General features: G+C 42.8%; 1 protein-coding gene across 1 annotated transcript in view; it reads right to left on the reverse strand.

The window, feature by feature from the left end:
- The window catches only part of ERC2 (ELKS/RAB6-interacting/CAST family member 2), a 1,040,188-nt gene that overhangs the window by 640,081 nt on the left and 377,146 nt on the right, over positions 1 to 22,961 (reverse strand). The window contains exon 9 of the mRNA XM_088472750.1: positions 13,762 to 13,929. Within this exon, the coding sequence (XP_088328876.1) occupies positions 13,762 to 13,929 (168 nt within the window). The remainder of the gene's footprint in view (positions 1 to 13,761; positions 13,930 to 22,961) is intronic.

Here is a 22,961-nt window from a genome sequence, read left to right on the forward strand (position 1 = left end):
TGATCTGTTTTCTGGCGTTTGGGTGCACATGGCCGATTGTTTTCATTCCAACAAGTGGAAAGATAATGTATTGATGTGAGGCCAACCTTATCCAATGAAAGCAAGTGTTTGATAGACTGCTTTGGTGATTTGCACCAGAAACATATGTGACAAGCTTGACTTGTTCTAGAGAGATTAAAACAAATTCCTGATTAGTTGCTGAGGAAGCTAAATGCAATGTTAGAGAGTGAGCACTAGTGTGTGCTTTTACTGCCATTGTCTGATCATAGCACAAACCACTAAAAACTATTTTCCGATTTGTCTATTATAGCACATTTACAAACATTAAATTAAGATTGCAAATTATTTCATATAACAAATATCCCTACTTGCAATAGCACTCAGAAAATGAATAGTTTTCATGCTCTTATTTAGGGGCCGAGTCAAATGCACATGAGGTGCTGCCGGAACAGCTTTGTGACGTGTCTCTCACTTATGTCTGCTTGTAGCCCATGGAGATGTGAGCAGAAATGAGCATATAACGCCATACCGTATTTGCTGTTATGTGTGCAGCGCACATGTAGCAAAGCTCCTCCCTTGCAATGGACAGGAAAATGTAGAATTCTATTATCCTGTTAAAAAAAATTCAGCATTGTGCATCTTCATATTGTCCTTAGGGTGATCCAACTCCTAGCCTTGTGCTGGAGCGTCTCTTTAACAGCAGGGTGGAAACACTCCATGCCCAATATCTTAACTCAATTTTCCCTGCACCCCAAACAGAAAATGAGTGAAGATTGCCTAATAAATGGTACTGTACAGCCGTGGCCAAAAGTTTTGAGAATGACACAAGTGTTGGTTTTCACAAAGTTTGCTGCTTGTGTCTTTAGACCTTTTTGTCAGATGTTACTTTGGTATACTGAAGTAAAATTACAAGCATTTCATAAGTGTCAGAGGCTTTTATTGACAATTACATTAAGTTTGTGCAAAGAGTCAATATTTGCAGTGTTGACCCTTCTTTTTCAAGACCTCTGCAATTCACCCTGGCATGCTGTCAATCAACTTCTGGGCCACATACTGACCGATGGCCGCCCATTCTTGCCTATCACTGCTTTGAGTTTGTCAGAATTTGTGGGTTTTTGTTTGTCCACCCGCCTCTTGAGGATTGACCACAAGTTCTCAAGGGGATTAAGCTCTGGGGAGTTTCCTAGCCATGGACTAAAAATTTCTATGTTTTGTTCCCCGAGTCACTTAAATATCACTTTTATCTTATGGCAAGGTGCTCCATCATGCTGGAAAAGGCATTGTTCATCACCAAACTGTTCTTGGATGGTTGGGAGAATTTGCTCTTGGAGGGTGTTTTGGTACCATTCTTTATTCATGGCTGTGTTCTTAGGCAAAATTGTCAGTGAGCCCACTCCCTTGGCTGAGAAGCAACCCCACACATGAATAGTGTCAGGATGCTTTACTGTTGGCATGACACAGGACTGATGGTAGCGCTCACCTTTCCTTCTCCGGACAAGCGTTTTTCCAGATGCCCCAAACAATCTGAAAGGGGATTCATTAGAGAAAATAATTTCACCCCAGTCCTCAGCAGTCCAATCCTGTACCTTTTGCAGAATATCAGTCTGTCCATGATGTCTTTCCTGGAGAGAAGTGGCTTCTTTGCTGCTCTTCTTGACACCAGGCCATCCTCCAAAAGTATTCGCCTCACTGTGCGTGAAGGTGCTCTCACACCTGCCTGCTGCCATTCCTGAGCAAGCTCTGCACTGGTGGTGCCCCAATCCCGCAGCTGAATCAACTTTAGGAGATGGTCCTGGCGCTTGCTGGACGTTATTGGGCGCCCTGAAGCCTTCTTCACAACTATTGAACCTCTCTCCTTGAAGTTCTTGATGATCCGATAAATGGTTGATTTAAGTGCAATCTTACTAGCAGCAATATCCTTGCCTGTGAAGCCCTTTTTGTGCAAAGCAATAATGACTGCACGTGTTTCCTTGCAGGTAACCATGGTTAATAGAGGAAGAACAATGATTTCAAGCTCCATCCTCCTTTTAAAGCTTCCAGTCTGTTATGCTAACTCAATCAGCATGACAGAGTGATCACCAGCCTTGTCCTCGTCAACACTCTCACCTGTGTTAACGAGAGAATCACTGACATGATGTCAGCTGGTCCTTTTGTGGCAGGGCTGAAATGCAGTGGAAATGTTGTTTTGGGGATTAAGTTCATTGTCATGGCAAAGAGGGACTTTGCAATTAATTGCAATTCATCTGATCACTCTTCATGATATTCTGGGGTATATGCAAATTGCTATCATAAAAACTGAAGCAACAGACTTTGTGAAAAAAAATACTTGTGTCATTCTCAAAACTTTTGGCCATGGCTGTACACAGTCAGACATTGTAGTGATGATGTCTGGTGGCATATGGCTAGAAATTGAATATGTCCCTTAAAACTCTATTTATCAAAACTTGAATCACCAGATCTCTGGGGAACCATATGGTTTTGCCAAAGCTATCTATCAAAGCGCCACGGCTTTAGCGGCACTTATCCGGTCTTGCCGGCAAGAGCTTTCAGTCTAATTAACAAGGATTGTAGCAGTAGCAGAATATATTAAATTTTTAAAAAATGCTTTTGGTTTACATAAAGCATAGGAAAATAATAGGTTTTTCTATATTTAATATTTATTTTTCTATTTATTTTTTTTACAGCAAGTAGAGCACAGTTCTAGGCCCTTCAGTTAAACTGCACATGCATGAACCGGCTAGCCAGACCCCCCCATAAGGATATCCCTGGAGACTGGCCTTGCAATGGGGTAAGTTAACTCTTAGGGTGGGTGCACACTATGCAATTTGTTATTCATACAGCTGGCGAACAACATATCGCATAGTGCATCTGCCCATGTGTACAGAAGATATGTCTGTGAGCAACGTTGTTCACAGACATATCAGGTCGCCCCTGCTACACAGCCCATGACAATATATGTAGCAGAAATATCTGTACACATGCCAGTGCGTACGGACATGAGAACAACCCGAAAACCGCGCAATAGGTTACAGAGTAAAAGATTAATTCGCCAATATTCCCGGAACAGATGCAACTTTTGGTATCAGCGATGGTTGCTTAGGGTGTATCAACAACTTAATTTGTGCTCCATCGTGTATCAATCGTGAGATCCGTCAATCTGAAGATAAATCAGGTGTCTGCCCAGCATTACCGCATCCAGCCAGTGTCACCGAGGAAACAGAGTATCGCCCAGCAGCTTCTGTGACATTTTATTGATAAATAATGCTGTGATACATGTGATAGAAAACCAGCTCTATTGTCTATGGTTCATAAATAGGCCTATTAGTATTGGAGGATTGTATCACACTCTACTCATTCCTCTGAAAGTTCTTTGTTATAGCTGAAGGGCCATCTGCTTTAGATTTCAGCTATAACTAAAACAATTGACTGGATTCCATTTCTTTACTAACACACATTTGTTTTCTTTCTGCAGCTTACGCTAATATTTTACCAAATGTCTTTAAGCCTGCATCTGTTAATCCTGAACAAAACATTATTTCACATGCTGCAAAGCTGCTATCCTACTCTACTGTGTTGTAACATTGCATTATCAGTAAAACAAAGTAATTACTTTGGCTAGTTTGATAAAAATGGCTTGTGTTAGCAATGTCAGTCCATCATACGTCAGACCTTTTTATTTAAATACTTTTGCACTCTGGTCTGACTCTAAATTGCAAATCATTGTGCATGTCAACAAGACTGAATGTCTAAATGAACAGTGAAGCACACTTCCACCCTTCACACTTAAAGCCTGTCTGCCTAAAGTGGTGTAACTCTTCTATGCGTTATAGCTACAGTGCATCCGGAAAGTATTCACAACGCTTCACTTTTTCCACATTTTGTTATGTTACAGCCTTATTCCAAAATGGAATAAATTTATTTTTTTCCTCAAAATTCTACACACAATACCCCATAATTGACAACGTGTAAAAAGTTTCTTTGCAATTTTTGCAAATTTAAAAAAAAACAAAAAACTTTTTACACGTTGTCATTGTGGGGTATTGTGTGTAAAATTTTGAAGACAAAAATGAATTTATTCCAATTTGGAATAAGGCTATAACATAACAAAATGGGGAAAAAGTGAAGCGTTGTGAATACTTTCCAGATGCATTGTATTTCAAATTTTATTCTTCCATTGACATTAGATTAAAACATAGAGACCTAGGGGTGCATTTACTAAAGTGAGAGTTTTTAGAAGTGGAGATGTTGCCCACAGCAACCAGATTCTAGCCATTATCGTCTAGAACAGTGATTCCCAACCACGGTCCTCAAGGCACACTGACAGTCCTGGTTTTAGTGATATCCATGTTTCAGTACAGGTGGTTAAATCAAAATAACTGAAGTAATAATTGAGTCACCTGTGCTCAAGTGTGGCTATCCTTAAAACATGGACCGTTAGTGTGCCTTGAGGACCGTGGTTGGGGACCCCTGGTCTAGAAGGTGCTAGATAAATGTTAAGTAGAATCTGATTGGTTGCTATGGGCAACATCTCCACTTCTAAAAACTCTCACTTTAGTAAATGTACCCCCTAGTGACCGGTTACACAATGGTAGTTGGTGATTTATTTCTGCTAAATTAACTGCCCATATTGAAATAGCCATCATAAAGTTCACAACCAGCAAAGGCCGACAGTGGAGACCTGGTGTAAGCAGGTATTAGTAGCTAAAATGAAACATACTTTTATTTTTCCATTTACAAGTCGAGTCTCCCATATCCAAATATTCCGAAATATGGAATTTTTTGAGCAAGACTGAGATAGTGACATCTTTGCTTTCTGATGGTTCAATGGGCCTGATTCACTATGGATCGCAACTGCGTATGCAATATGCTATTAAGCATGCAGTTCAACAGCGATAGTATGATAATTCATTGGCGATCGCTATCCCGTCGCAGCACTATATAAGGACACCCACTTTACTTAGCACACATCCATAATGTTTAGCAAGACTGCGAAACCATCGGTACCATCAAATACCATCGCAGCCTCAAGCACACTTGCACAAGCTCTGACCTTACTCAGAAATTGCAAACTTCCACGCACGCTATCAGGCCTCAGGCTGTGTAGGGCATCAAAGTAGACAATTTATGCACATCCCTGCAATGGCGTCCGAACGTACTGGGACGCCTGCGTTGCGCAGACCACACCCCCGTCACCTCCCACAAACGGCACTTCCTGTCAATCACTCTGCGATAGGTCTGCGTAGTTACTTCGATCATAGTCCCGATCACGGCGACCTATTCGCGCATGCGCACTGCGATGCGAAGAATTAAACAATCCCCGATTGCGTGCATATTAGCAAGTGCATTCCTTGCTGAATCAGGCCCAATGTGCACAAACTTTGTTTAATCAATGCACAAAATTATTACAAATATTGTATACAATTACCTTCAGGCTGTGTGTATAAGGTGTATATGAAACAAAAATGAATTTCATGTATGTACACAAACTTTCTTTGATGCACAAATTATTAAAAATATAAACGACATCGTTATTGTTCAATCGCTCGTTAATCAGGCACAAATCGGGCAAGCAAATGTCGGAAACGACCAGCAATGCGCACTCCTGCTGGTCTTTTCCGACATCAATCATTGCCCGAACATGCCAGTCAATCTGCCGATAACAACAGATTGGCCATGTTCGGGGATGATGGAGGGTGCCTACACTGAACGACTGATCGTTCAGTGTAGGCACTGCAGGGGATGGGAAAAGACGATACGACTACGATGTCGTAATCGTACTGTCTTTCCCTAGTCGGCATGTGGATGTGCGCCTTAAGATATTTCATTATCGTATGCAAATATTCCGAAATACGGAAAAACCTGATATCCAAAATACCTCTGGTTCCAAGCTTTTTGGATATGGGAGATCTCAACCTGCACTTCTTTAACGAATAAGACAGCATGCTGAGTTCTAATTTATGTATACTTTATGTTATATTTAAAATTTGGTTGTAAGCATTGATGAGCAGGACCCTCTCTCCTCCTGTCTGATTCCACCTTGTCCACTTGTGTGTTTTTGTTTAATGCCCCTTTCAGGATCTATATGACACTTGTTTGATATATATACCTAACTGCTATGTCTTAAGTATGGTATTATGCTCAATGTCTTCCTATTCTTGTATGTATCCTTTTGAATGTCCTGTATGTTGCCTATTTCCTGTGGCACTACAGGTCCAAATGGGTAGTTCTACAAGTTGCACTTGAAGCCATGAATATATTGGCACAAGCAGTTTGTTCTTGTTAGGACTTGCTGAGGCCAGTAGTGCCATAGAAAAATGCTGATTTCTATCTATTAACCATTTAATACAGCAACACTCACTGTGTATAGGTGTTGAGTAGAGTCTTGGTACCTTTTGCACGGAGTTGCTTTTTCCTAATTTGGGGGCCCTGCATTTTTAGGAATATATTGGGAGGGGGTTATTTAATTGTATATTTAATCCCATTCTTTTTAACACTGCAAAGGTGTGATCATCAGCAACACAGATCATATACGTATGTGTTTTTTGTGCACATGCGTGGAACGGAAATGGGATTTGTAAGCACCCTGCAGTTTGTAGAGCTACCCGGAGGGTCCTTAGGTGGCTCTGGGCAGTGCTCTACTTCCAAAAGCAGGCATCACCCCCTTCTAGACATGATGTCATAGGTTTAGGGGGCACTGCTGTCCTGTAACCAGTGCTGGAGTGCACCCAACTACCGGTAATGCAGGGTTATTTGCATTGCATTTACATCTACACTTATGAATAAAGAGGCATAACTGCTGTAATGTGATGTTCTCACATAAGTGAGTTCAGTGAGGCTATGCATAGTTTGATTTAGGTGTAAATAAGCCTGTTTCCTGGAGTATGTTTTGCGGTATGCAATCGGGAAGCCGGCGGAGGTGATCCCGACTGCTTAATCCCGGCGAGGGTTAAATGACAGGCGTCTAAATCTAGACGCCTGTCATTTTTTCGACGCCGGGAGACTGGCGCCCGGCATCCCGTTCGAAGTGATGCCGGTCGCCGCTGCGGGCAGCCGCAGGGGGGGGGGGGGAGGGTTAGGTTTAGGGCTCCCAGGGGGGACTTAGGGACAGGCATTCCCCCGGGAGGTTAGGGTTAGGCTAGGGGGAGGGAGGGTTAGAGTTAGGCACCCCCGGGGGGGGACTTAGGGTTAGGCGGAGAAGGGGGGGTTAGGTTTAGGCACTTAGAGGGGGGATTAGGGTTAGGTACTGGGGGGAAGGTTAGGGTTAGGCACCCCTAAAGAGGGCAGGGTTAGGGGGGTTAGGTTAGGTTAGTTGATACTTACCTGGGGACGATCAGGATTTTCAGCCGTGTCGGCCTGCCGCTGTCGGGATTTGAACCCCCGGTAATTCGTATGTATCCCTGTTTTGCAACTAGTATAGGGTAGTGAAAAGTGCACACTGATGATAATGACTAGCATCAAATCCAGCATAAAGATAGTGGCTGGAAGCCCAGCCAGATGCATACCCCTCTGCATATTATAAGATTACCCTCCTTACTCTGTGTGCTTCACCCCCTTTAGTGTGTGATAAACCGCATGCTACTCAGCATACACATTTGTATCTTTATATGATTACAGAGGTTAGTTTTAATATTCAAAATAAGAAACACAAGGGGATAGATATATTATCTTATCTATTAACCTGGCAGCTGACTTAAAGCTGCAAGCTTGGAAGCCCTTCCAAAAGACATGACTTTTTTTGTTACCAATTGAAGATCACAACGAAATGAACTAAATAACCAGGAGGGGTTTCCAGTAATTAGATAATGTTGTCCAGACTGGCAGAACAATATCGCTTTCTCTGTATGACCTCAGCCAGTCATGGGAAATTCTTTAGTAAAAATATTTAGTGATAGAGAGGAGTGAGACCCAGTCAGACAAATCAATATGTACAGAAAATACAATCTGCTCCATTAACCAAGGATGTTACCCAACATTAACTCACATGTGGTTCGTATTAGAAGGGCCTTTGCCTTTTCTGAATAGTTTGTCTGAACACATCAAGGTCTCGATTTGTCAAGAAGGGCTGAGGTTTACAGCACCCAATATCTCATGCACAGAGCAATGGGAATGAGGGAGATTTAAACCCTGGCACTCGCAGATAAATCCAGGCCAAAGAGTCATCTAATGTAATTTAATTTGCTAATGCTCTGTAATCCAGTCAAAAGGTGTCCCCAAATTGATAGCTTTACTGCAACATTACACAAAAAGAGTTAATGTTTCAGGATATACTTTTGAAGACCCCAGAATACGTCTATTTCCAAGAGGCCCTTTAACAATCCAAATGCTCTGTAACTGGAGCGGTCCCATTAACCGGGAGCCGAGAACTGGGCCGTAACTGCTATTCAGTTATTCCAGGAATTCTGAGCAGATATGACATAATGATATAATGCATTTCTCTTCTCTGTCTCTCTCTCCCCTCAATCTTATCCCATTACCCGTCCACTACCCCATCCCATATGGAAATCATCAGGGATAGCCTGCAGTACTTTCCTTTGTCTGGTCTTACACCTTCCTTTCCAGATGTAAAAAAGATCCTAATGCATTCCCCACAGATAGAGGTACAGGTTGGAGTTCCTGGCATAAGGAAAAAGATAGTAAAATATCAGTATTCCTTTCCTGGATAATAAATTCTGCCTCTACATTGGTTGCTGTAGATTTAAAGTGTATAGAAAAATCAATAAGCATTTTAAAAGAAATAGAAAATGTGCTAGATTCATAAACGAAAATCAAATATAATTTGCCTACTTGCCAATGTTTTGAGAGACATTTGAATTTCTGGGAGCTCTCCCATGTTCCGGAGAAAGTAGGCCAGACTCTCAGATTTCTTCATTTACCCAGTTAAGTGTGCTTTCCAGGGCTTGATGTTGCCATTTGTGGCCATTCACATCATTGTGGTCATGCCACCCAATGTCACAAATAAGATCATTGAGCAGCAGGAGGCAAGAAAGTAATGACAAGCGTCCCCGCGCCAGTGCAACATCCCGCAACCTCCAGTATCTCCAAGAAGACATTTTAACCACTTGCCTGGCATGACTGCATAACATGCGACCACGACAGGCTGGGCTTTCCCTGGCAAGGTCGCATCTGATGTAACCCTGCTTGAGGAGCCTGCCGGCAGCTGCTAAGAGCTAATCTTACAGAAGCTGCCGGGCTCAGCCCACCCGACCACCCCTAAGTCTGTGGCGCTTTAAACAAGGCGCGATTTGTGGATGGAGGAACATCTGTATAATTGTTTTACATTTGGTAAAACCAAAGGGATGGGAAGGATAATATTTACAGTACAAGCAAACTTTAGATCATAAGGGTGTCTTGCTGTTTTTATTTTAAAATGATGGGATCTATAGTGATGTCACATGAGCAGGAGGGGCCAATGTAATGACAGAGGGTTGTTTCTTCACCAAGCCGTACTTAAGAGAATGTTCTAAAAACAGGACAAAATGTGACAAAAGATATGGGGTGGATATTATTGCACGGTACTTTGACAACAAATTAATTTTGTCACATGATGTCTTTGCTGCTCCTCTGTTTCATTTGGCTGAGATATGGTGGCTGGAATGGTAATGGCCTAAGGTTGATGCTAGATCCTATGTGGCTAAAGGACCTCTGTGATGTATAAACCACCACGTGACCGCTGCAGGAGGCTGGACCGCTCCCGCGTTACCATCCACTAGGGCATAGAGGGGGAATAAATATTTGTGGCGAGCGTAGCGAGCCACCGTGCCCGAAGCATGGCGAGCGCAGCAAGCCCGCGAGGGGACCCCGTTAGCATCCCCGCCCCTCCCCCTTTCATGCCGGGTCACGTGGGTGTGACGTCACAGGTCCCCTGCAGCCCTCTATTCTAGTCATAACCAATGGCCTAAGGTTTACAGCAGAGCCCTAACTAGACTTTTTGGTGCCCTGTGCCAGAGAGAGCATTGGCGCCCCCACATTTTTTAACTAGGGACATAAAATAGTGCACCTGAAAAAGGGCCATGGCCTCATGGGGAAAGGACAGGGAAAAGATAGGGGAGGCCAGGAGATGCTGGGGATAAAAGAAGAGGAAGCCACAAGTGAGAATGATAATAAACAGGAAAATTGACAGGCCTGAACAGCGCCCCCTGCCCTGCGGTGCCCTGCTACCCTAGTTACGGCCCTGGTTTACAGTACATCATTTGACCACATTGCAAACTTTCCACAGATATGTAGACCAAGTGTTTTTGTACCATTTTACTTACTTATTTATAGGATATACATTATATTTGTTTATTTTTTGGCATTATTAATGATCATAATTGCCATTTGTTGGTAATATGTTCCATTGTGTAGGCAGAGTAAACCAAAATGCAATGAGACAAAGGACTTTATTTAACTTTTACAAGCCTAGATCACACCTGGAATTACACCCACTTTAGCTGAGGCACATCATGTTCCACTTTATAAAGTGTCAGGACACTAGGCTGAGGGTGTCACACAAATTTATGAGTAACAAGGCAGAACCATTAACAATAAGTCTATGATATACAATAGGGAATATATATGAAACATTTTCATCGTAAATTATTTAGAATAACATTTCGCTTTTTCCAAATATCTCACATTTATTAACTATTCCGATTGTATTGAATTCTTTTTCACACTGATATGTCACAAATATGTGAATCTGGTGAGGTCTCCTGTTGGATGGTGCATCACAATGGAAAAAATGGTTAGTCCATTGGCCTACTGTGCGTGGTTCAGCATCCAGCAACCAATGCTACACGTTGGGCCTTCAACTGAACATTAAAGGCCTCATGTACAGGTCTATGCATTTGACATAAAAATACAGATGTAAAATGTGTTCTCAAATTTATTGACAATTCAACATAGAACACTGAAAAAGAAATAGTGGTTGTAATAAATTACATTTCATAAGGAAGACCAACAGAAAGGTCATGCTGAAACATTTCTAAGTAATACTGCCGATGATATAAATAATTAATATAATTTTGAAATACTTCGATCAGCCACAGTTGAACATTAAAAATTTTTGGGTTTAGCTGTCTTTCGCCAATTTTGTGTCTCTGCACAATAAAGTAAATACATTCTATATGACCTATTCCAAATTGTAAAAAAAAAATCTTCATTCCTTAAGTTATCACAATGCCAAGATGCTTTCTAAAATGCTTGTGCTAAAAAAAAAAAAAAAAATTCTGAACAATGAAAAGAGTAAACAGTGAACGGGGATAATTTATGTTTAGACAAGGGAAACATTTTGCCTGTGATTAATCTACCAACAATTTCAAAGCCAAAATAACTATGATGAACCTTTTAAAGGTTAAACAATCAAAACTTTGGAGATTGCCTCTTTGGGAACCTTGCAGTAATTAAACATGTGCTGAAACGGCAATGTATTGGCGGGATCAATTTTTTTTTATTTTTTTTTTACTTCCATTGGCTCCTTCACTGCAGGCCTATTTTTATTATGTTGCATTATGGATGAAACACATTGGGAATGTGATCCAGCTCAGAAATGGCATTACCACATTCTGCCGTAATGAACCATTAAACGGCTCAGCTGGAGCAGACAACTAAGCAGCAATTATTTCTCTCTCCGTTCTTGAAAGGAAAGATGCCTTGTGCTGTAAATCAATACTGCAAGATATTTAGTGCCAGTTCCGACAGACAACAAGATATATCAATTACATAAATTATTATTTAGAAAAGGAAATCATCATCTAACTATCTGCTTTTTTCCATGAATTGACATCAATCTATCGTATAGAGGAAAAAAAAGAGCTAATATGTTTTGAGCAGGGCAGGATTAGTTGCATGCATTGGCAGTGACAGCTGGGATTTTTGCCTGCTTTGAATCAGCATTGCCAGATTCATTAAAGTTTAAATGGATTTATATCCTATTGATGAATAAGATATATTTCACCTTATTTTCCCATAAATTGTCAGCAGAACATAACACACAGATGTGTCCTCATACACTGTGACTTCAGTCGTGCCAAACAGCCCTTCTTGGTGCGCCAGATTCCCGGCGACACGGCCGCGCCGAGCGTCTTTTTCACTCAAAATGTGCATCTTATACGCTCAAATAAAACGACTGGAACAGACAATATGACTTTACTAGATTGCACTGACCAATTCCATGTGCGACATTTGTACGTCTGTGTGCGAATGCGTCTGAATCTCTATAAGTTTTTTTCTCACACCAATTTCCTTTGTGCTTTATCTGCGACTTGTATGTGTTTAAAACTAAAGGCCCCCCACACACAAAGCGATATAGCGGCCGATACGACGGATTGGAACGATATCGCCGCTATATCGTTCCGTGTTTGGGTATGATATCGGCCAGTGCGCGCTCCCGTGGGGTCGTCAGTCGCTCCTCCAGATCTTTCTGCTTGTTCAATTGATCTGGGGGATCGACGAATGATCCCATGCAGCGCTATGCAGGGAGGGGGGTGCCGGCATATCGGGCGGTCGGGCATCAAGATAACTCCGTGTGTGGGGACCGCCCGATATGTCGGCCGTCGGATCGGCCGTCGCATCGCTAGGTGCATATTGCACCGTGTATGGGGGCCTTAATTCTTGTGTGGTTAGAGTCACAGACCAGTGTCTGTAGTGCACTGTGAGTATTGTTTTGCTGCATCTGAGATGCAACTAAGATGCAAAATTGAAAGAAAAAAAACTGTACGCTACACCTATCGGACGGCTCGGTCTCACCGGCCGTCTGGAGGTGTATGAGGTCACATCTGTCAGTGGCATCACTAGGGGCGTGCTGGCCGCACCGGGTGAGAAGCTGTGCTATTTTGGTGTCACCCCCTTGTATGGTGTCACCAGGCACTGCAGCAGCAATAGTGATGCGCTCATCATCCACACAAACCTCTGTGTCCGGCGAGGCTGGGGGATGCCCAAAATGGCATACATCAGGGGGCGTGGCGAGAGACCGATAAGTGCCGCACCACACCCAGTGACGCCTCTGACATGGGTAAGGTATGTTGCCAAAAAAAAAAAACACTAATGCATAGTTGCATGTACAGTAATATTCTCTGATAGAGCAGTAACTCAGAACCTCTCAGATATAGAATGATTGGCATGAATAAATAAAAAAATTAAATAAAATGTTGCAATACAAGAACAGACATTTAAATATAAACGGCTAAATATTAACGTTATTCTTGCCGTAGGGCTTTTCCTGGTTTCTACAATGGTGTTTAGTAAGCTATCTAGCAAAGTACATGCGCCAATGTTTGTTTTATCTCCACGAGAATGTCTTTTGCCCCCACTACGAGAGATCTTCCCTCTAAATCTTAATGAGGTGTCATCCTTCTATCCGTGTTACAGCTTTGGAGTATGACCTGGTGGCATCAAAGTAGATGTGAGTGTGACATCAAAGGATAATAGACCACACCTCCATTACTGGAGGTGTGGTCTATACAGTGACTCACCAAAAATATGACAGAGGTAGAGAGGGAAGGGATGCGCAAATGTGACCTGACTAGCAAAGCCATAAGAGTAAAAAAAAATACAAATACAGATTGGGATAAACGCGCTCTTTCTGCTTCACCTGCTAACCAGTATCGCCAGATGCATGACCAGTGATTTGTTTTATTGATACTGTAAATTGGCCCCAAAAAAAGATTTTCTATAGATGCGAGAAGTGGCGGTAGAATATTTTTTTTTTTTTGTAGACATAATAAATACAACCGTAAGGCTGGAAAAGGATTTTACCAAGACTCATCATTGTGAGAACAGTACCTTCTTTTGCAGGACATTAATTTTCCTCTCTTTGACTTCCAGCATATCTTTCATATCTCTGATCTCCCCAGCCAACGTGCCCTTCTCTTCTGTGAGATCCTGAAGCTGCTTGGTTTTTTTGTTAAGAAATGATTCCTTCTCTTCTAGTCTTAGCCGTAATGCATCCACCTGCCAGGATAAATTGCACAAGTTAAAGGGCTTCATGCTTTATTACTTTGAACTTACTCTTACATCTGCAATTCTCTACAAAAATGTGTGTTTTAATAGCATAATAAAAAACTTTGATAACCTTTAATTTACCCGTTATTTTTTCAAGCTTCTTGTACAGATCATTTAAAATTTGCCAAGTATCGTGCGATTACCATGACAACCACAGTCACATGACCTCATACAGTGAGCAGAGAGTATATGGAACACTAATACAATGGACCATAACAGCTGATCAGATTTAAACAGACACTAGGGTGAGTTGCACGCAGAAATGTACGCAGCAGCGTCTATACACGCTGTATTTGGTGCTTCCTTATACACCACCATTGAAACTTACACCAGCCCTAGCTATATGCTTATATGAGAGTTTCTGTGTTTTCTGCTGTTGTAAAGGACAAGGGACCTTATTCTGAGTCGCATGCAAAAGATCACGCAGAAGCGCCTATTGACAGTTTCCCGTCTAGCCGTTAATGCCATTGGCCTGCAAACTCCTTCCCTTGTGTACATCCGTGCGGTTGAATGTGCAAGGCCTAAAAACACCTACTGTTAGCGCCTATGCACCGATGGGTGCGTCTTTATGCGCCACCTTCGGACGCACCATCCAAACTTGCAATAGCCCTATGGCAGGTGCAGTTTCTCCGCCTGACCACGGCCTCCTATGCCTGCGGCTGTGTGTCTGCGTACGCAGCCCCTTGCATTGACACGCCCACGACATTCCCATAACACGCCCACTGAAGGGACCTTGCTTGCATTTCTAGCCACCTCCCAGAAACACCAATCACTTTTCCACAATATTTCTGACAGGGCCGTAACTAGGGTAGTGCGACCAGTGCCATGGCACAGGGCACCGCGGGGCAGGGGGCACTGTTTGGGCCTGTCAATTTCTTGTTTATTATCATTCTCACTTGTAGCTTCCTCTTCTTTTATCCCCAGCATCTCCTGGCCTCCCCTATCTCTTCCCTGGCGCTTCCCCATAAGGCCATGGCCCTTTTTCAGGTGCGCTATAATATGTCCCCATTTAAAAAATGGGGGGAGGGGCACCAATGCTTTCTCTGGCACAAGACACCAAAAAGTCTAGTTACGGCTCTGATTTCTGATAACGTCCATCTCGACCTCAACAGCACCTTTGTATGTGCACTTTTACCGGTCTTTAGATGTTTTTGTGCACAGTTGCAAAAAAATGTTCAACTATGTGACCATTGTCATTGAGTGCGACTCCGAATTTAGGCCCAAGAACCGAAAATCCGATCAATCAGCATTACAAGCTCAACCTCTGCTTACCAGAACTTGCTGTACAGACATTCCTCACTTAACGACCGAGTTCCGTTCCTACGACTCGGCCGTTAAACGAATCGGTCGTTAAGCGAGGATGTATAGTGGCCGGGAAGCATCAGGTCCCACACTGAGGGTGACATGTGCCTGTGTGTGTCCCACCTCCTCCGAAAGCGTGCCGCATCCCGTCCATCCTTTCCCTCATGGGAGGCAAGGTGTCCTGTGTGTCACGCGTCACAGCCAGGGCCTCCTCCCGCGGCAGAGTCTCTTTTTTTTTTATCACTGCGAGTCACAATAAGCTGGTCGGAGCACCAGTTGTAAGTCCGAACGGTCGCTAAACAGGTAGGTCGCTAAGTGATGAATGTCTGTATACAGAAACATCTGTGTGTTCACACAAAGCTACTAATTTCTCATATAGCAAAAGCAAAGTTAACTACATTTCTATAAGTCTGTTTCTTACAATTCCAAAGTAATAGAAAGCTGTAGGAAGAGGCTAATGTTTCATTAACAAAAAAAAACGGAGACTACACCCTTCACTACCAGTGATACATTAGACTTGCTGGCATTTATTGAAGAGTTTTGCTTGGATTAAAACTAAAAAGGCAGGTGTTTTATACCGGTTGAATGTCTTTTCTGTGTACCGGGTGACAAGCGGACATCTGCTCTGATTATTTCACAGCACTTGAATACAGGGAAGGATTCAAATACTTATATTTTTAATGGTCCTTATAAACTTGCTGTGGAAGCTGATTTTATGTCAAGGGGGAGACCGTGAATGCCATTTTTTGACCTGCAAGGTACATATTATCCCCCCTTCTCTCATGTTTGCCTGAAAAACGCTGGAGCAAAATGTATAATGGCATTCATAAACCATAGCTGTAGACTCGTTGAGAAAATCTATGTAGGCTGCTGGATTTGATGCCGTATAAACATTTTGCATTAAAATGGCTCATTAATTTTCTTTAACGGAAAAGAGTAAAAAAAAAAAATATATATATATATTTTTTTTAAAGTATAGCATATGGCACTAGAAAATAGGAAAGTGCAGAGACCTGGCTTTTGCGATTCTTCAGGTACATTCATAAAATATGTGCTTTCTTTGTACACAAGAACACTCTCTCCCACTTTTCACTCAACACCACATAATTTTACCAGCCTGCGCCTCTTTCTCGTGATCTGGCAGCTCAGCTGGTAATAAAAGTTGGCAATCAACTGCAGAAAACAGTAAAATTAGATCTAAGTACCCTCTCCCCGTTTGGTTTATAATGAGGATCTGTGGATTTTTTTTTTTCTAATATACTTTGCTCAGCCGGTTTTGCCTCACAAAATATTTACCACTTTGTTGTAAAGGGTTAATCTGCACTCTGTACAGTATTTATTTCCTCCAGTCTTGGGGAAGGGGTGTTCCAGAGTGACAGCTGGTAAAAAGTGACAGAAATGGCCAAATTTACTGTAAATCTTGATTAATCTTAATAATCCCCAAGCCATAACCAACTGCTTATACACAGCTCAGAAAATGACTTGTGCTACTCAGCTTTCTAACTTGATACAGTATGTGATATTTCACACATGACTTACAGAAACATACGGAAATGTGTTTCTAATGCAGCATGCCGCTATTCACAAATGTCAGGATACCGGATACAGGACATTTTCTATTTGTAGGACAAATGGAGCCGTTTTGACAGCAAAAACACATCAAGTAAAATGCTGTATATTGACATTATAATTGCCGTGACTATTGACACTGTTGGCCTGATACAGAATTGCACACAATTCCGAATGCAGACAGTTAGGTATAGAATTGGGTGCTGCTAAGGACCGCTGACGTCACACCCAAGAAACCCGCGACCAAAGGGGGAGGGGCAAGGATCAGAACGGGGGCCAAGAGTGGCCCCTCGCGGGCTCGGTACACTCGCCACAAAAATGTATTCCCCCTCTACGCGCACGTGGATGGTAACACTGAAGCGATCCGGCCCTTCTGCAGCGGTCGCGTGTTTGCGAGATCAGAAAGGACCCTTCTCCAACTAGGATCTAGCAGCAACCGAATGCAGAAGGATCTTAGCGAGCTGCGCGTGTTCCAGACACAACTTTGCGCGTGTTCCAGACACAACTTGGACCATTTACCTGCAGACACCACTTGGAACATCTCAGTTGCTTCTCATTTATAGCTGAGTGGACGTTACTGGGTGGTAAGGGTGCAACTCGCATGTGCAAAAGTCCTGTGGGCATGATGTAGGCATGTAGACTAGGGATGGCCATCAGTGGTGTTACCATCGATGTCAAAATAACAATTAGCCATCGATGGCTACAAACTTTTCAATAGATGGTATCACCAACCGATGGTCATCCCTGTTTTTTGAATTACTGGCCCGTGGGCCAATCAGAATGTGGGGGCGGGGCTTTGAGGGTGCCGGGGGCGGAGCTATTTCCCCCGAGTCCCAGCACCTTGGGAAAAAAAAGCATTTGGCTATGCATTGATATCGATGGGGGAGAACTATCTGGTTCTCCCACATCGATAGTAAAAAGCATTCAACATCGGCCATAAACCATCGATGATTTTGAATCATCGATAGTCGATGGCCATCCCTAGTGTAGACAGTGCTGCACACTCTTCAGTGTTGAGCGATGTGGCTGGTGCAAATAATGAGAATATTGATGACGGCCGCTCTCACAAGCAAAAGACTGGGGACAGATGCATGCAGTCGATCCGGCCGTCTCAGGGTACAGGTGCATATTCCCATGTATTTCCAATGAGTGGAAGCAGTTGGAATTGTGACCTCTTTACGTGTGACTTAGAATTAGACAGCTTGTTATTACCTTGATCTATCAATAATTATATGAAAAGGCTTCTCACTCTGGAGCAAAGTAGACATTTTTCTCACTGTTTATTTCATTGATCCTCAGCTGCCTTACAATTCTGGCTCAGTGCAATAAGGGTCTGTTCTACTGGGCCAGCCTTAGCATATATATAAAGTGCAGTGGAATAGGCTGGCGCTATATAAGTAACTGTTAATAAATAGACAATAAATATGTGCATGCGTGTGATCTGGCTCAGAATGACCAAATTTGGAGAGTAGGTGATCAGAGCAGAGAAGAAAGCAACCGAAGTTCCCACAGATGCGCAAGAAGTAGCAGAGGAGACAACCCCCCCCCTTCCTCCGACAAATGTCCAAGAGGAAAGACTAGAAGGCAACGTAGAATGTCTGTATTTGTCAATCCTAGCTTTTCCCCCGGCCCTAGTGACCAGACAGTGAGACTCTGAGAACAGGTCCCAGTTCCTGTCCCCGTTTAACGCCTGACCCCAAAGCCAGCCTCCAGCTCTTAGATGTCCTAGGCCTCATAATGAGCCTCTGGGCACTAGTCTCAGGCAATAGGCCACAACCCAGCCCCAGGAACAAGGCCTCAACACAGACCCAGGCACTAGCCTACACCCAGCACTATTGTAGGTCAGTACCCAGCCTCACCGTATTTTATTAAATCTGTAATGAAATTAGTTGTTTTGCACTTGCTTGTAATTGGTGTTGCATTCTCTAATGTATTTTGTCTGTGTGTTGTGCTGCCTTTGTATTGTTTAGCTACACTTAGTATCCAATTAGCCGCGATAACCCGTTTTTCGGGAAAAAAGTTTTCTATTGTGAAACTTTTCTCCAAAAATGGTCATCATGCTATCCAATTAGCCTCGGTTTTCGCAGGTCCGAAGTCTTCCATAGCAATTATCACAAATTAGGTTATTTCACCGTCTCTGAGTAGGTGAAAAGTTGTGCAAATCCCCATTTTTGGGCTAAAACCTCAGGACTTTGTGCAGAACCCCTGGGACACTCCCCTTAATAACTAATTAGTTAAAAATATATTTTTAATTAGCTTTTTTGGGCCAGTAATGACGTAATTTTTGAGGTGAAAAGTAAAAGGTGCAGGAAAATTGGTTCAAAGTAGTGGCTTAGGTATTTTGGGGGGCTGTATGGATGGGGCAGGTCTTTTAAACATTGCATTGCAGCAGGTGTATTTTTCACATTTTTTTAAAAAAGTGCCCTAAAATAACTCAAAAATATACTTACCCCCATTTTATGTACCCCTAATTTAACTAGAGCATTACCTTTCGCCCCAAAAAATTAATTTCTATCTTATTTTTACTGTTATAGAAAAATGGATATAACAGCCATTTGACACCATTTAAGAACTCCAAACCCTTTGATTATGACCAATAAAAGACTTCTATACTGTTACCCAAAATTAGTTTACATGTTTTTGGGGTACTGGCTGATTTCCCCATTTTCAACTGTACTTTTCGCCTGTCATCCCTGCAAGTATTATCGTGCGAATGTATTATTGCCGGTTTTACAATAGGATTGCACGATAAACGGGAGAGCGCATACATGCGATAAGCAACAAATTTGTGCAATGAGTCTGAAAAGTTTTCGCAGGAGAAAATGTATCATTATCGCGGCTAATTGGATACCCATCTGAGTCGCATAGATTTTTCTGCACAGCACATTGACTAGGTCAGTGGACACATGGATCCACACTAGAGAGGGTGACATATATTACCCGGAGAAGTCTAGTTAGGAGGAGTTGCTCAGGAGTGCTGTTCCATCTGATCCCTACAGGTAAGGACACTAAGCAATTTACTGAATCTTGATCCCTGCCAGCCCTAGGTCAGTATTACCCTCCCCCTTTCACTTACCCTTAAATCCCATAAGATCTAGTCAGAAATAGGGGCAGGATAGACGGATATTGTCTGGCATGTGTGAACACTATAGACGAAACAGGTGTCTGAGGTGCTTGCGCCAAGGATAAAATTACATCCAACCCAGTAATATGGTGCAGTGGTCTCAGGGTTTCCCTTCTTAGGTTGAGAGAGAAAGTGACAGATGGCGAATTAGCTCCCTTTTCAAATTTGCCCTGGGCTCCAAATACCCTAGTTACACCACTTTTCCCAGTTTAGTGGGGAAAAAACCCTGTATAATCAATCCACACCTGCATCTGCAGATTGGTAGACACTCTGGGTAATGTATAATATCTAAGTTGATCATAGAAACCATACAGCACATGGCATTCATATGCCTTAGAGAAACAATCTCCAATGTATTTATCCAACAGGAGCTGCAAGTATCAACAAATGCACTTCACTTCTTATACAAAAATAATAATTCAATATTTAGGTAACAATGAAACAGTAACTGTTAATGTATTACACTTTAATGTCACTCTACAAGGCTACAGGTCAAGTATTTAACCCCAGTATCTTTCTGGGAATCACATTATCCCCAAAACCTCAAGCCCACTCACCCTCACCTCCCCCGCTGCGTGTGTGTGTGTGGGGGGGAGGTACGGGGGAATGCGGGCGGGTGGCCCCAGGCCAGGAGACTTGACCACTTTTCCGGACAGCCTCCCGGCCATTCCTGGAGAGTAGGCAAGTATGAAAGAGCTGAGTAATATGGAGGCGTAAAATACATAACTGTTAATAACAGTATTCTACCATAGAACAGTCTTTTATAAATGTATTCTTACTGGAGTAGACATTACTATTATATAGAAAATATTTTTTTAATATGGTACTTTAACAACTCCTCACATATCATCTCTGTTGACTTCTAGTGATCATGCATATCCAAAAATATAGGGTGGACATACATATCTGATGACTATGCAGACCCGAACAAGAACTGTGGTGGTACAATACAGGGCATACATTTATATGGGAGGTAATTCAAATGTTTTTGTGTGCTGCTTATTTCTTTGTATGCCTGTCGGAGTTATTCAATTGTATTGGACGATCGCGAATGTATGTTTTCTGCTCACAGCCTCCTGAGGTGGCAAGCAGAAATTGTCCAAAAGTCCCTCATTTGGGTGCATACACTACCGCTTAGGTGTGCTAAGCAAGACTTTCAATGGGTTTAGCCACTTTACGCATCTATTTAGGTGCGACATGCGTTAAAACTTAATTTAATATCGCCTCAACAGTGATGGACGACTGGGAGCACAAAAACAATTGAATTCCCCCTATAGTGCCTATACAATGCAGCCCCTAGTTGTCTGGTGAGAAAATAATACAGGTCCCAGATCCATGGTTAAGACGGAATGGGATTGAAATAAAATCCCGACAACGGATGCCTGACAGGATTAAGATCCCGGGAGGCTCCCAGCTGTGGCAAGTAAGTACCCTAACCCTCCCCTGTCCCCCCCCTAACCCTCCCTTAGTGGTGCCTAACCCTAACCTCCCCCCTAGTGCCTAACCCTAACCTCCCCCCGGGGGTGCCTAACCCTAACCCCCTCTTACTGCTCCCTAAACCTAATCTTTGGTGCCTAACCCTTCCCCCTAGGGGGTGCTTAAAATCTAATTCCCTCCCAAACCTATCCCTAACCCCGCTAGACTCCCTAATGCCAACCCCCCCCCCATGGCTAACGCTAAGGGCGCCCCGGACTTACCTTTCTTTGGGCTGGCGTCCTCGGCTTTGGGATTAAGATAGGTGTTGATATTTTGACGCCTATCATGAATCCCTTACCGGGATTCCGATGTTGGGATCTCATAACTACATCCCGTTAAGGATTGGGATGCTAGATTCCCTAATCCTAACCCTTACCCCACGCGGCTAACGCTAAGGGCGCCCCAGACTTACCTTCGTTCAGGCTGGCGTCCTCGGCTTTGGGATTAAGATAGGTGTTGATATTTTGACGCCTATCATGAATCCCTTGCTGGGATTCCGATGTCGAGATTGAGACTCATAAACACACCCACTCACTTAGTGCACGGTTGTCTGTAATATCAAGACCGGTCCTAACATTCCAATTGGTAAATGGCACATGCCATATACCAAATCACCTGCAGCCAACTACAGTGCAAGAGTTGGAACTTCCTATTTTCCCCCTTTCATTATTTCCTTTGCTGGACCTTGTTTTCATTGGCATTCTCTGGCAATTATATAAGTCAAAACAAGAGCCAGGCTTTGATCTATGGTTGTTAGTCTGAGCAGGCAGCGGGAGCGCACATGGCCATCTGTCCCAAATATTCAGGAACAGTGTTGACAGATTTCAGTTATTTACTAATTTACTTCAAATTCTCATCACTGAGCAACCGTAATCCCACATTAATAGGAGCCTCTCCAAGAGCAAAAATAAAAAGATAAATCCTAGCAGAAAATTACATTAATAATTATAGTAATCCTGAAGCAAGAACCCAAAATATATATAAAAAAAAATCAACATTAATCCCAAAAATACATTATCCATATTCAGCCATTCCTTAACTAAACTAGCAATATTTTTCTAGCTCATACTGTATATTAAGAGTCATTATGTCAGATATATTCCCAGTTACTTACATAGCTCATATAGCAAAGTGTTATGAAGCCATTATGTTGACATTTACAATCTCGACAATCATGTCTATACCACAATGTTGATCGTTATGATGTCGACACTGTTGCAATGTTGACATGGACTGTATTGTTGACATTCCAATCCAAACTTGCCGATATTCTGTCTGCCCCCTCCGGAGTAAGCAGCAAGGTCGGTATAGCAGGGTGGCGTGGCTGGCATAGAGGGGAGCGGACAGACATATTACCCAGCATTTGCGGGCGGAGTGATCATATGATCACATCATTTTGGCCCCGCCCCCGCTACACAATACCGCGATTACCTACACTGTGAAACAGAGGGAGGGGTCATCATGATGCTATTCAGTGTGTATAGCGTAATCGGCCACCCCCACTGCAGGA

Source organism: Taudactylus pleione, unplaced genomic scaffold, assembly GCF_031769625.1.
Source record: "Taudactylus pleione unplaced genomic scaffold, aTauple2 ptg000128l, whole genome shotgun sequence".
Taxonomy (NCBI): Eukaryota; Metazoa; Chordata; class Amphibia; order Anura; family Myobatrachidae; genus Taudactylus; species Taudactylus pleione.